Below are 16002 nucleotides of genomic sequence, written 5' to 3' on the forward strand. Positions count from 1 at the left end.
GAGGGGGTTATGAGCAAGGCCCGACTTTGGTTTTAAATTTGCCTAATAACAACTAAAACTTGCATAAGGACCTGCTAGCCCATGGATAATTAATCAACAAACCGGGTCAGTGCTGTTGGTCCAAACTGGCGATGTCCGACGTCCCCTGGAATACCGGGGTCTCAGCTAACCCGACGTCTGGCTCATCTGGTGTGTCCTAAGAACGACATACGTGCGGCTGCTATCGGGATCGTCGGCACACTAGTTTTTACCTTTGACGAGTGGTTTGTCCATTAGGATTTTTTATAGGCATCGTGTTATCATGGTGTATGGTTTCCATTGTGGTAATTTGTGATAGACTACAATGCCATTCTAGGGCATCATTCGTCTACATTGAGATGTCATCGTCCAGCTCTAGCCTCTCTCTGGAGAGGTCGACGGCAGCGCCTTCATCACTCCCTCCTTCCGAGCCTCAAACAGAAGTAGACCATGGTGTTGGCCTTGCCCTTTCGAGTTTCTCGAATATGGTAGAAAAAATAAGGGGAGAACCTCCAGGTTGTCTTAACATTTTCCTTTACCTAGCTATATCATGTTCCTAGACTAAACAAAAAAACTGTATCATGCTCCAGCCTGATGATGGATCAAACCAACATGTATTAGAAAAACTGAAAACTTTCCTCACAGAATAAACCAATTCTTGCTGAACGCATTCACATAATACAGCGTCACAAGGATGGCTCTTTCAAATACCTAAAGAAAATAAATAATTGTGTCGACTGTTTGTTTCAAGTAACGATATAAAACATTAGTTATTTTTCTCTGACTGAAGGCGTCGAGGCCAATCGAGCAATTTCCTCATTGTATCATCACTATGTAATCTGAAATTTTGCTTCTCGATAGCACTATCTCCTTCATCTTTATTCTGACCGTCTAGACTCTGCTTTGATGAGAAGTACACAGAATTGTGTCAATGATAAAACGAAAATTATTTATTATACATAAATTGTACTAGAAAGGTTCAATGTAGTCATGGAAATGCTAAGAGCACGGCTGAAACCCTACAAAGATGGTTGGCACAGCAGAAAAGAAACAACACTAAAATACTGCTTTATAATGATCAAAAAGTACAATCAAAGTTCCATACATATGAACTTAATTCTGTTATCAAGTTTCTAGTATATGCAACTAATTAATATAATTTATTCCGTCAAGAATGGGGAAATTTTCCTAAGAGAAGGCCAGAAGACTACATTGTGATATTTCCTGTAGAAATTAATAGAATTTATCTTATTATTTGAAAGGAAGGCAATCCAAACAAATTGGGAATTTTATCAGTCTGGTAAAACCAGAACCAGTGGTCCCATAAGAAAATTAGACTACATATTATGATCAATGGACAAACTGCTCAAACAAGATTTTTTTTTCTAATAAACCCTTCCCTTAATTTGCTTCTTGTCAAATGCTATATCTTCTATTTTTCATCCATACAGGTTGCTAGTTATTATAACAAGGTACGCATGATCCACGAACAACACATTTGCACTATTTGATTCATTTATTTAGAGAAGAAAACATTTCAGGCTGTTAATGGCAGAGGTGCAACTTTTTAAAATTAAAACCAGCTAGCATTTAATAGAAAGAAACAGAAGAATTATCCATCCAAGATTCTTTTATTAATGATATCAACAACAAAATAACTACATAGGACAAAGGTTTGCTCCATTTTCAGTTAGCTAACTTCTCTACCTCTAAATTGCAAATAGCAAAGACGTAAGATGAATAGAGGACGTAAATTAATAGATATAAAATGTACCTTAGTTGCATGGAATTCAGCTAGTTGTGAAGCACCAAAATTATCTCTTGGCGCAAGAAAGGTTCGAGCCTTTTCATGATCAAAAGATGATTGTTTTGCAAATTCTTTGGCTGCTTTAAGTATTTCTGAAACACTTCTAAAGATTGCCAAAAATCGCCTGCTGCTATCCTGTTTCAGAAAGTTGCTTCACTTGCAGAACATAACAAGATACAGGTGCAAACTGTAGTAGTTTCTGCTACTATACCTCAACAGGATTGTAGATAGAATAAGCTCTCCATGTGGTTGTTAAATTATCTATATCCAGCATTTGCTTTCGCATAAGCGAAAAACTTTCAATCACTTTATCATTTGGTGTCAACAAGTGCAACTCCATCCATGAACTCAGCTCCAATCCAATATTTGAAAGATCGCGGGAGATGTCCCCGACAATCAAATTTCCAAATTCCACAGCAAACTTGTGTATGCGACGTGGATCCTTACATAAACTGGAACAGTTCCAGATCAAACAGATTGAGTTAAGTTAAATATAACTAAAACATATCAGTTAGAGAACCATTCTAAAACAACTGGACTGGACCTTAAAAAACATGGAAAATCGCCTGGTCCAACTTAACAGGGTGATTTAGGATCTCTTAGTGAAAATAAACACACTTAATTATCACGGCCTCAGGCAATCTTTCTCGGTGTTTGTGTTTCTCAGTTCTTACTGAAATTTCGAATTATTATTGCAAACAATGATATTTATGGACAAACAGAGGTGAAAGCTCACATGTAGGAATTAGAAATATAAATATTTATGAAATGGTTTAACAGTATATTAGGAATTCAATAACATACTATACTCAAACATCTCTAGAAAATCTCACACCTCTTTTACAGTTATATATATATATATATACCCTCCCTCTTATAGCTTTCAAGTTCAACTTATGAACCATTCTCAAGGGAAGCTAAGCCCGGACCAAGCAGTGCTTCTATCCAACATGCGATGAAAAATCAGCATTCTAGGCTTCGCCGGTGCCGTGATTCTTTGCCCCTCGGGATTCCTTTTTCTGTAGATAATACTTCTAACTATGTCTTACTGAATGGCAATGCGCTTGCCTTTTTCTCAAAAGTATAGTAACAATCAGCTGCACCTTGCCATATGCTTAACACTTAAAATATACAAGAGCAAGCAGAACTACACCCAAGAGTCCATTCCATAGAAGAGAACTCGACGGAACAAGAAAGAAATTGAGAAGTCGAGGGAAAATATATAGTTAACTTACCTGTTCATAGAACAATAGGTGCTGTCTGAAGGGAGAGCTGTTTGTAGTGTAGAGTCCATCTTGTTTTTACAACTAACAAGCTGAGAGACATCCATGTCAAGCTGTTTACACCAATTAAATAAATAATGTTAGCAGATTAACAGGTTTCCATGACATGGGAGATATTCACATCAGCAATTTATGTTTGCAGTACACAAGTTATTGAGTGAAAACTTGTGAGTTGAACATGGAAGAGAATGGGTCATGCAACACTGCAAGGCTCCTTTGGCAGAAATATAGGGACCTCTTATGTGTCGCGTTCTGCGACATACTGTCGAGCAAATGCACAGGGGAGTCTGACCTGGGCCGGCCCAGTAGTGCACTGTATCGCGGGATTAAAAATAAAAAAAAGGGTAAATGCACACGCTTGCTCGGAATAGCCAACAGACCAAACAAGCTTTGGTGACATATAAACAGCACACATCTTTAAGAACTGCCATCTCGTACGGACATTCTCTAGCTGGGTAAAACGACACTGTAGGAGTACTGTAGCTAATACATTTTCTAAATGAACATTTCTCAAACTTCGAAATGTTTTTTGAAAGTACGAACACTTTTTAAAAAATATGAAATGTTTCAAAAACTGAATATTTTTCTGAAAACGCGAACATTTATTCGAAAATTTTGAATATTTTTTATTTTTTGAATACTTTTTAGAATTTTTGAACATTTTTTAAAATTTCAAACATTACTTTGAAAGTGCGAGCATTTTTTAGAAATACGAACATTTTTTCAAATCGTGAACATTATCTTGAAAAACATGAACATTTTTTGAAGTAAGATATAATTCTGGAAAATCCTATATGACGCACGTTTTTGCCCCGGACCAGACAGCCCCTAAGAGTCCGGGGCAAAGCAACGCATGAGAAATTCCTGGAGCGCATGGGCTCCATGTAAGCACCAAACGGTACTCTCGTTTTTGCCCCGGACTCTTAGGGGCTGTCTGGTTTGTGAGTAAAGGTTGCCTTAGGTTGCCACACCTAAGGTTAGGCAAGTTTGACCAACTTAGAAGAGTGTTTGGTTCAAGCCTCACCTTAGGCAGGATGCTTTTTGCCACACTAGGGTCCCACATCACATACACTCAAAAAGTGTGGCGAGATTCACTTAAGCTTGCCAACTTGTGGCTCTCATTTTATTGAACTAATCTTGGGCAAGTTTATCAAGAAATGTGTGGCAAAGTGTGGCATGTAAGGCCTAGAACCAAACGTCCCCTTAATCCGTCGTTTGGCATTCGGCTCGTGTAATAGTCTATGTGTGGCTTCAGGCTTGCAGTTTATCCTCAAGGCCCTGTTCGGTTAAACCTCCTCCCAAGGGGATTGCAGGGGATTTTGAGTTGCAGCGGATTTAATCCCTCTCAATCCCCTTCAAATCCACCTGAACCAAACAAGCCCTAAGTGGTGGTTTGGGGGGGGGGGGGGGGGGGGGGGGGGTTGACCCCTCCTTTCTGCACTCTTTTCTCTCTACTTAATGAAATGTGGCGCAGCTCTCCTGTTTCGAGGAAAAAGCACATACAAGAAAAAAGAGAGAACATATGCAGTATTGCAATACTATGTGGAAATGCTAGTTTTCATGGGAAGAAGTGTTTTTTGTGAGTTAGAAAACTATTTCGAAGCAGCACTGTTTAGTATTGCTATATTTAAGCTCATAATCTGTCTTTCTTGTGTTCCGTGCAGACAACAAATTAAAAAAATCAACTTTTTTTTGCAGATTTCTATGCTCACATGTACATGTGGGGATTTTTATGGAATTTTACAAAACTTCAAAAAATGCACTTGACCATATTTTAAAATGAAAGGCTCACTGAAGTTGTGAGCTAAAAAAAATCCGTTTTATGTTACAATATGGTTTCAGTCAGCCTTTGATCTTTTGATGATAAGACTTTAACCGTGATGTATGCCTCTGTTAAAAACAAACATGTTTCCATTCCAGGGCTGGGTTCTTGTTTTGAATCCAGGCTTTGGACCACTCCTGTAGGTTACTGCCTTGAGGATAGATGGGAGGAAAGGGATGGCTTTCCTCTCCCCCTCAGTAGGGTGGTGATAGCTACGTAGGGGGGTGGAGTTTTATGATGCTTCTTTAGTTTTTCGCTTAGCCTGTAAGACATGGTGATTTCTTTTAATGGAAATCGGAGAGAGTGCTCTCTTTTATCAAAAAAAAAATGTTACAATATGGCTAATACAACCCTTACATAAATCTGACAATCTATGAGATGGTACCTGTTCAAGTTGCGACAATACCACATCACCAAGTAGAATCCAGTTTGCACGCCTCCATATGCTAGGGAGGACCAATCCCCCATTTCTGATTGCTAGCACAAAAAGCTCAGTCTGGGAAATGGATAATGTACTCAAGTTGGATGAGGCCATTCATGTAGCTAGAGCTCAACATATAATTTTTAGTGCGATAAAAAAAGAACAACTAAGCAACCAGTCGACTACATTTGTAATAACATCTACCAATTAATGCTCAATTGCTCAAACAACTGATAAGGCAATACAATTCTGCTTTGCTTCTTCTACCAAGGCCACCCAAGACCCAACCATTCTAGCTTGCCATTTCCCACATAAAATGGCTACCCCCTTTACCAAGGGACAAGGCTGATCAGCTAAGGTTTACACAAATGGAAGGAATAATTTAGTGTACTGTGCAAAGTCCAAATTGGTTCAAGTATCTCCAACAACCAAGCATTCTGGTATACCCACAAATATTTAGAAGAATCCAAATAGGTGTGGGTTTCATCAAAAACTGCTAGGAAGTACTCCCTCCGTCCCACAATAAAAGACGTTTTTGCAAGCTATGTTAGCTTACAAAAACGTCTTATATTATGGGATAGAGGGAGTAGCCAGGTAGCAAAATTTTCTATGCCAACATATAAATTGCCTTGCTATGTGCATGTTGTAACCACTTCAGTTATGGTAGTATGTAAAATTATCTGAGTATATCTTTCTAGATAAAGATCACTAAAATAATGAAATTAATGACTCTTAAGTTAAAATGTTCAATAAAAAGCAAGTCACAAAATTCTGTAGCAATGGATTTTTTATAGAAAAAAGAACACAGTTATGGTAATAACAGGCTATGTGCATGAGTAAACCTGGAGTTCTTTTATTTGAGAAATAACTTCATCAATGGAATCATGACACCACAATTGGAGGACTGTTAGCAGTTGAACATGATGACTTATCGCTGTATCCAGCCTCTTGGCTGGCCCTCCAACTATATCAATAAGTGTGTCCATAATATTAGTCCTTAGATCTTTATTATTCCTCCACTGAAATCTTCCTTCTTCAATGTCCTTTTTAATCCTTTCAAGACCATGTAATATTTCATCTCGGGCATAATTAGATATAAAACCCTGCAAAATTACAGAGTATGAACGAATCATAATTAAATTATTACACAAAAGTAGTGGAATCACAGAAAATGAATTATAAGGCTTCAGAACAACGCAAACCCTTAAGAATAAGGGCATTCACATGGCTTTGGTAGTATGGCGGGCGTTATGTTTGACACTTAACAAATCATTAAATATGTCTATTTATACAGTAACTTTAAGTCACTACAGTGAGAGTCTAGCATACTACTCAAGTAAACTGCAAGAAAGGCTAAATTTTGGCTGAACATGTACGAATAGGGAACTGCAAATGAGTATGTGTTATCAGACAACACGAAATGCGGCCCTTTAGCATTTCTAATTATACCAGCATGAGAATGCGGTCCTTTATAGCATTTCGAATTATAGCATGAGAGAGAGAGAGAGAGAGAGAGAGAGAGAGAGAGAGAGAGAACCTCCTTCATAAGCATATTGGCATTCTCTTTAGTGGCAATTAAGACGTATTTGTAGTTCTCATTCTCTGAGCAAATGTACTCTAACAGCCCATCTGCAAAATCTCTGGCACGCTTCTGAAGAGCCTTCGAACGCTTCTTAACCTGGTCTGCAACCACTCGCTCCTTTCTCTCCAAATTGAAATTTATGAAACAGTTCTAGTTAGCTTTATTAGTCTGATGAAACAACTCTAAAGTTTTCAGCAGTCTAATAGCAAGACAGTTACAAGATTTATTTGACTTCAACAGAAGAGAATAATAACATCCATGTTCCCATGATATATGATTGATGTTAGCAATAAACCTAAAGAATGACATTAAAATTCACAATTTCCTCAAACTACACACAATCGTAACAAACACATATCGATCAGCACATATAGGAGGCTATACATAATCAACTCATGGCTGGGATAGGCTAAAGCACAAACCTATCAAATCTCAGAACCAACTCGTGGTTATGGCACAGGATAGCTAGCTTCCACTCAACCTTTTCATGGCTAGTTCTTTGGTGATGTTCCAGTCCTTTAGATCTTTCTTTACGGACTCCTCCCATGTCTACCATGACCTCTCTTGACATTATCAGCACGCTTTAGCCGTCCGCTATGCACTGGAGCTTCTGGAGGCCTGTGCTGAATATGCCCAAGCCATCTCAGACGATGTTGGACAAGCTTATCTTCAATTGGTGCTACCCCAATTCTATCCCGTATATTATCATTCCGGACCCGATCCTTCCTTCTATGGCCACACATCCATCTCAATATGCGCACACCTAACTGTTGAACATGTCGGGTACGTTTGGTTTACCACCAACACTAGCCTTACCAAACAATCGGCTCGCCCACGGGATTTGGCTGCCGTTTGGACTGGCACCGAAAAATTGGCTCGCCAAGCCCGCCCGCGATGCCTGCGTGTTATTCTGGCCAACTCATGGGCGCAGCGAGGGCATGGAAAACGCTCGCCAAATAATTGGCAGCCTACTGTTGCCCGCTATTTACGTGGGTTTCGTTTCGTTTTTGCTTTTATACGGTGGTCTCGTCCAGTGCTTTTACGGAGGTCTCGCTAAATAATACGGCAGATTAATCGCGTGGGTAGCTGTGTGATGACCGAACAGATTTTTTTAAGGCAACTGAACAGCTGTTTGGATGGATTTTTTCATTGACGGGTAGTTTGGATGGATCAGTCCCGTGTAAGCTCCAGCCTAATATATGTTTTATTACTGGACTTCCTTCGATCAGGAAAAAGAACTTTTACTATTGGACAAATGTTCTCAAAACCACTACTAATACTCCTGTTGCATGTTTATTTTTTGGCATATTATATCTAATTAATTTTATATTACAAAAAACTTATTTTAATAGGTCTTTTTCTTTGTTGGCTCAAGGTACATCCAAATTAAAATCAGATCAAGCACTAATCTAATCCAAGGTACTTGTACAAAACATTTGGCAACTCAGCTAGTGGCAAACCAAAATGAAGACTTGGTAATTTTACCAAAATTTTGGCAAGTACATTGGCTACAATCCAAACAATCATAAATTACCAAAATTTTGGTTATGCCCTCACTTTGGTCATGCCAATTTTTTGGCTGGGCTAGTTGGGGCACAAACCAAACACACCCGTCACCTTTTAGTCGGCCAGCATTCGGCACCATACAACATTGCAGGTCGAATCGCCGTCCTATAGAACCCCTTTTAGCTTTTGTGGCGCTCTCTTGTCACAGAGAATGCCAGAAGCTTGGTGCCACTTCATCCATCCAGCTTTGATTCGATATCTCACATCTTCATCGATGTCACCATCCTTCTGCAATATTGACCCCAAATATAGGACCACGAGGCATGATGAGGGTAATGTTCTTTGTTGGGACTTTATGTTTCTCCAAGTCCCACCACATGACATTCTGTGGTATCTTATCGTAGGCCTTCTTCAAGTCAGTGGACACCATAAGCAGGTCCTTTTGCTCCCTATATCTCTACATAAGTTGTCGTGCCAAGAAGATGGCTTCGATGGTCAACCTCCCAGGCATGAAACCAAACTGATTTTTGGTCACGCTTGTCATTCTTCTTAAGAGGTGCTCAATGACTCTCTCCCATAGCTTCATTTTATGGCTCGTCAGCTTAATTCCACGGTAATTAGTACAACTTTGAACATCCCCCCTTGTTCTTGAAGATTGGTACTAATATACTCTGCCTCCATTCTTTTGGCATCTTGTTTGACCGAAAATGAGGTTGAAAAGTTTAGTTAGCCATACTATCACTATGTCTCCGAGGCCTCTCCACAACTCAATAGGGATACAATCAGAGCCCATCACCTTGCCTGCTTTCGTCCCTTTTAAAGCCTCGCCGACCTTAGACTCCTAGATTTGCAGCACAAAACGCCTGCTAGTATCATCAAAGGAGTCATCCGGTTCAATGGTAGAGCTCTCATTATCTCCATTGAACAGCTTGTCGAAGTACTCCCACCATCTATGCTTAATCTCCTCATCCTTCACCAGGAGCCGATCTGCTCCATTCTTGATGCATTTGACTTGGTCGACATCCCTCGTCTTCCTCTCTCGGATCTTGGCCATCTAATAGATGTCCCATTCGCCTTCCTTCATGTCTAAGTGGTGGTAGAGGTCCTCATACGCCCGACCCCTTGCATCACTCACAGCTCACTTTGTGACCTTCTTGGCCACCTTGTACTTTTCTATGTTGTCTGCACTCCTATCAAGGTGTATGCGTCTGAAACAATCTTTCTTCTCCTTAATAGCCTTCTGGACATCATCGTTCCATCAGCAGGTAACTTTAGCTTCGCTTCTACTTCCCCTCGACACTCCAAACTCCTCTGAAGCTACCTTACGAATGCAAGTCATCATTTTCATCGACGTATTGCCTGCATCACCTCCTTCTTCCCAAGGGCCCTCCTTAATGACCCTCTCCTTGAAAGCCTAAGCTGCCTCCCACTTGAGCTTCCACCACTTTGTTCTAGCGATCGGCGCACTTATACTGTTGGACACGAATCCGAAAGCGGAAGTCAACCACCACAAGCTCATGCTAAGGGATAACACTGTCCAGGTATCACCTTACAATCTAGGCAAGCACGTCTGTCTTCTCTTCTCGAGAGGATAAAATCAATCTCGCTAGAGTGTTGACCACTACTAAAAGTCACTAGATGCAATTCTCACTTTTAAAAGAGGGTGTATTTGTTGAACACATGCAAAAAAACATGTAGTGATTGGACTTTGGAATACAGGAACCTACAAAAAACTAGGCTAATATCCTTAGTAGCACAAGGCAGCAGTTCAAAGGGGCATGATCAAGGCAGCAGTGTAATCAGTTAAACAATTAGTTACAGGGACTTCCATAGACACTTTCTCCATTGCTACACATTCAAGTGCTCCCACAGTGATGTATTCAAGAGTGTGGATTCTTCAAGACAAAGTTAGATTATTATGGCAAAGATCCTCTCACCACACATATGCATAACATTATCTACTTTTGTATGCAATGAACTATTGTTCTAAGAATAACTAAGCTTGATCGTTATCCTTGCCATTGTTGCAAAATTACATACCCTGCATAACTTCTTGTGCATATAAATGAGTCATACTTGAACATAAATTATGCTCCAAATGTCCGTATCCGTGTTGTATACAAGTGAACTAACATATAGCCCCTTCATATAATCAGGTATTGGCTACTCCATAGACGTATGTATCTAACTGACTAGACACCTGATTTATTAGATCAACAGTATAAGAAGTACTTATCGATGTTTGCCACACATTTGAGAGCAATAGTCACTCTACTTCTTTTTACTTTGGAGCAAAATTGAGCATAACTTTGCAAATTCAGCGCAAACGACAAGATACAAGAAAAGACACTGAGATGTATAAGAAGTACCATTGGATAACGAAGCCGCTCCCTGTTGAGAAGGTCGATATGCATGGCTGGACCAGGTTGGCAAATAAAATCTGTGTGCCTCTGTGATGGTTGAACATCATATCGATAATCATCATTTGGCCGCATCCACTCAGTTGCCTTCAAGACAATGTTATAACTGTATTTAGTAATCTATTTTGCCGCATTGATTATTAACTAAAGAATCCCTGAAATTGTAGTGGAAAAGGCTATATACATGGCGCAATATACATAGCATGAATTGTCCAAAATTTCGGAACCCTAGCTCAAATCATCCAAAGCTTCTGCAATTCATACAATATTAATTCCTCTGTCGAATTAAGTCCCCAAATTTCACCATCTTGCCTAGTCGTCCCTCAAATTCCAGAACATAGTAAACAAAACGTGCTGTTTGTGGACATTGAAAAAAAGAAAGGCGGCGCTACTCTTTACCTGGACCTTGAGCTTCCCATGCCTTGGGTCGCTGCCCGTGCTCCAGACCATGGACGGGAATGGGGCAGCACTGCTCCGCGGCGCAGGGTGATCGAAGAAGCTGCTGCTTCGAGGGTTCTGGCCGGAGGAGAGGCCGGCCGCCGAGAAGCAAGGTCCTCGCAGCGACCCCTTCACCGCAAACACGGACATCCCTCCGCGTACCAATTGTGGAACAAACAGACTTACTGGGGAGGATCTGGGGTTGACCGGGTGGACCTCGATCGGCAGAAGGAGGGACGGCGACCGGCAAGAAACCCTATTTCTTTTCGATACGGTGTGGAGGCGAAGCGAGGCGACCTGCCGCAAATTTATGACGGCGGTGGCGCGCGTGGGTCGTGGTCGCGACCGTGATGTGCTTGCCATGGACTCTGTGTTAGTTCTTTTTTTTAGGGGAACTCTGTGTTTTTTTTTACAGCAAATAGACTTTATTTCTCATATAATAATCATATCGTTTACAAGGAAATGAGAAATAAAATCAGGGATAACAGCATCCCAAGAACCAGGTGATCTAGTAGTAAAGGACTGTCTTGCTAACTCGTCAACCACCTGATTCGCTTCTGTGAAACAATGTTTGAGAGATAACTTTGAGAAAATCGAGAGATAGTTGCTTACATTCAGCAACAACGGCGGCATCGGGTCCCAAAAATTCATTCATCAAATTAACTGATTCAACTGCGAAGGAGCTACCCAATTCCACCTCTGTCGAATTGCATCCCATACTTGTCAGAAGGAACATACCATTTTCGATTGCTAATAGTTCAGCAGCATCAACATCGCGGACATGTGGGATGAACCAGTATGCCGCAGCGGTGAAATCACCACGGTTATCACGTAGAAATGCACCACTAGATGCGGACAGTGTGTCCGCATGAAAAGATGCATCAACGTTCACCTTTACCACACCATGAGGGATTTTTTTCTACATATGATTACCAGTTCTCGCTGGCAACTTGGGCATCAAAGATCGGATATAGTTTGTTGCAAGGACTTTAATTGGCATTGCCGTTTTACTGGGCCTTGGATGTTCACTCCTTTGACAAGCTGGTGTCGCTGCCACCATAGAATCCATGCTGCAACTGTTGCCAGTTCCGCCACCGAGAGACCATCGACTGTCTCTGTAAGTTTGAGCAGTATCTCGAAGGTGGCGGCATCGGATCTATCTCTGCCATTGCTTTCTTCACGGTTTCCAAGAGGCCTAAGCATTTCCAAACTTCCTCTACCTTACGGCAGTCAACAAGTGTGTGATGCACATCTTCTACATCGATTGAGCATCGAGGACACTGTGGCGATATGGGGATATGTCGGCGAACAAGAACGCCATAACATAGAAGAACTCCATGAAGCACTTTCCATGCGAAGTGTTTTACTTTGCCAGCCACCTTAAGTTTCCATGCATCTTTCCATACCTTATTTATATGGACATTACCTTGCCCACCAGCTCTTAATAAGACGAGGACCAACTTGGTGTTCCAACTCCCTGTAATAAGCCGATCGTACTAAGAATGTACCAGACCTTGTATAGTTCCAAGCGACAAAGTCCTCTGTCATATGTGTGTTAAGCGGAATTTGCAATATCCTTTGCACATATATCGGTGAGAAACAATCTCTCAAAAGCACGTCATCCCAATTTCCAGTGTAAGGATCAATAAGCTCCTCCACTTTTGACAACATTATTGTCCCTCTTGGGGTAATTACCTTCCGAGTTGCACTGGTTGGGATCCAAGGGTCCTGCCAAATGTTAATGTGTGTTCCAGAACCAACCCTCCAAATACATCCTCGTTGGAAAGTTTGAATGCCTGCCACAATGCTTTCCCAAGTGTAAGATGATCCCTTCTTAGGACCAGCTTTAAGTAAATTTTCATCTAGGTAATATTTAGCACGAAGAACTTGCGCACATAAAGAATCTGGGTTCTGGAGAAGTCCCCAATACTTTTTTGCTAACGTAGCAAGGTTAAAATTGTGAAGGTCCCTAAACCCCAAAATCCCCCTTTCTTCTTCGAGATACACAACTTCAGCATGCAAACCAATGCATTTTCTTCTGGTCATCATTGTCTCCCCACCCAAAAACAAAATTTTCATCTGTGATTGCCTTGCAAATTCCTTTTGGCAGCTTGAAAACAGACATAGCATATGAAGGAATAGCCTGGGTAATAGACTTAATTAGTATCTCTTTACCTTGCATGGACAGAGTTTTTTCTTTCCATCCCTTCAATCTCTGGCATACTTTGTCAATCATGTGTTGAAACAAATCAGATCTGTCCACCCCAACCATTGTTAGTAGACCCAAATAGGTATCTGAAAGTGCTTCAGTCACAATATTAAGCTCTCTACAACAATTCTCCCTTGTGATGACATTGGTATTAGGACTGAAGAAGATACTTGACTTAGCACTACTCACAATCTATCCCGAGCTAGAATATCTCAAGCACCCTTTTAAGAGTGTTTGCATTTTGTGTGTCTACTTTCATGCATCAAGATAAGGGAGTCGTCTGCAAATAACAAATGTGAGATAAAAGGAGCATTACGATAGACCTGAATTCCCTCCATACCTCCAACCTATTCTTCATGTGACAAGAGACCGGACAAGCCTTCAGAACATAGCAGAAATAAGTAGGGGGGACAAGGGACCCCCCCTGCCTCAATCCTCTTGTGGGGGTGAATTCCTCCATTTCTGTGTTATTAAACCTAACTCTATAGGTAATCGAAGAAACACATTCCATGATCATGTTCACCCAGAGCTCATGAAATCCCATTCTCAGCATCACCTTTTCCAAGAAACCCCACTCAACGCGATCACAAGCTTTTTTTCATGTCCAACTTCACGGCACAATAACCATTAGAACCTGCGTCCTTTTCTTTATTGCATGGAGGGATTCATAGGCCACAAGTACATTGTCCGTAATAAGCCTACCTGGCACGAAATTGCTCTGTGTAGGTGAGATAACTTTTGGAAGGATTATTTTTAATCTGTTTGCAAGCATCTTAGAAATGATCTTATAGACTACGTTGCACAAAGAGATGAGCCTATACTGTGTGATTACCTCAGGGCTCTCAACCTTTGGTATTAAAACAACATTAGTTGAGTTCCAACCATCTGGTATCTTCCTCTTTTTAATTGCATCAGTTACCTCATTCGTGAGTTCATCTCCTACTATGTTTTAGAATCTCTTGAAAAAAGATTGCATGAAGCCCGTCGGGACCAGGGGCCTTCATATCACCGATTTGGAAAAGAGCTTTCCTGACATCATCTCTAATAAAATCAAAAATCAAGAGATCATTCATATAGTTTGAACATCCATAAGCCAGGTCCCGAACCCCCGTATGTCAGAACACGATTTCAACGGGCTTTGCCAAACACACTGTATTTGTCTTTATCATTATAAATTCGGCCCATATGTAAAAAAAAAAAAGAACGACACTGAACATCTACTGAGATGCGGATGCTATTTCTCACATAAAGTGAGCCTATAGGGAACTCTCGCTGAGCGCTTCAGCAGTAACGGGCTGATCCACTTCAAAACAAAATAGAGAAAAAAGAGCGAAATAGGGGGACCCAAACCGTGGTCTCCTCGATACAGTTCAACGGTGCAAGCCACGGGGCAACTGTTGGGATTCTGGTCAATAGTAAGGTTGGCTGTAGTTGAGCCGAAGTGTGTGCAGGTTTCTCTGGTTTCGTTTTCCTTCTGTTTTCTTCCGAGATGTTTCTTTATATATTTCTCTTTCCCCTTTTTTGTTTTTTTGTTTTCTCCTCACGTTTTTGATTTATTTAGTTTTTTGGTTTTCTTCTCCATTTTTTGTTTGGTTTTATTTTTTCCTCCATTTTTTGTTTTTGTTTTTATTTTTTCTTATGTTTGTTTTCATTTTTCACTCTACATTTTTATATATCTCAAAACATTTTTAATAAGTGATCAATATTTTTTGTACACACATTCAACATTGTCCGAACACTTATTCAACATTTTTCAAATACTTGTTCAACATTGTAATATTTACTCAATATTTTCAAATACTTGTTCAACTTTTTTCAAATACTCGTTCAACATTGTTTTTAAATTTATTCAAAAAGTTTCAAATAAATTTTCAACATTTTTAATACTCATTCAACATTTTTTAATACTTGTTCAAGATTTTTCAAATACCCGTTCAACATTTTTTAATATTTATTCAATACGTTTCAAGTATCTGTTCAACATTTTTTAATACTTGTTCAAGATTTTTCAAATACCCGTTCAACATTTTTTAATACTTATTCAACATTTTTTTGAAATAATTGATCAAGATTTTTAAATAATATTTTAAATTTTAAAGAAAAGTACAAAAATAAACTAAAAACGAGAAGAGAAAACAAAAAAAAAACCGAAAAAACAGGTCGTGGCCTCCCGCGCGTCTGGGCCGGCCCATTTGGGCGTCCCCCTGATGCGAGGCTTCCCCCTGTCTCGCTTAAAGCGAGAAATAGGGGCGCCCCAATCGAGAATCCAGAAAAGAAGCCGGCTTCTGATACGGATATTTTCCCTCGTACGTGCTCATACTGAGGCAATAAACCTCTCATTTTATTTTTATTTTATTTTTTTGAGGAATTTTATTTTATTTTTGACGTCTTACTTTTAACTTTTTTTTCTCTCGTTTTCATTAGTTTACATTCGAATCTCCATAACTTATAATCCTCTAGATAATTTAAGTTCTATTTTATTCTTCTTACTAGGAT

At 40.0% G+C, this 16002-nt stretch overlaps 1 protein-coding gene across 3 annotated transcripts; it reads right to left on the reverse strand.

Annotated features, from left to right (window-relative positions):
• Positions 1-633: 633 nt before the first annotated feature.
• LOC123116557 (argininosuccinate lyase, chloroplastic) lies at positions 634-11648 on the reverse strand. Of its 3 annotated transcripts, none has more exons than XM_044537499.1 (9): positions 11259-11648; positions 10809-10946; positions 6889-7050; positions 6194-6454; positions 5316-5426; positions 3061-3161; positions 2037-2277; positions 1793-1960; positions 634-919 (listed from the first exon to the last, which is right to left on the reverse strand). In XM_044537499.1, exons 1-9 carry the CDS (start codon positions 11445-11447, stop codon positions 785-787), a joined length of 1506 nt encoding a protein of 501 aa, XP_044393434.1. In that variant the 5' UTR covers positions 11448-11648; the 3' UTR covers positions 634-784. The 3 variants fall into 3 exon arrangements, with proteins under 3 accessions (XP_044393434.1, XP_044393432.1, XP_044393433.1); XM_044537497.1 differs by having other exon boundaries at positions 6889-7056; XM_044537498.1 differs by having other exon boundaries at positions 634-916; positions 6889-7056; positions 11259-11647.
• Between the last annotated feature and the right edge of the window lie 4354 nt (positions 11649-16002).

This window comes from Triticum aestivum, chromosome 5B (assembly GCF_018294505.1).
Source record: "Triticum aestivum cultivar Chinese Spring chromosome 5B, IWGSC CS RefSeq v2.1, whole genome shotgun sequence".
Taxonomy (NCBI): domain Eukaryota; kingdom Viridiplantae; phylum Streptophyta; class Magnoliopsida; order Poales; family Poaceae; genus Triticum; species Triticum aestivum.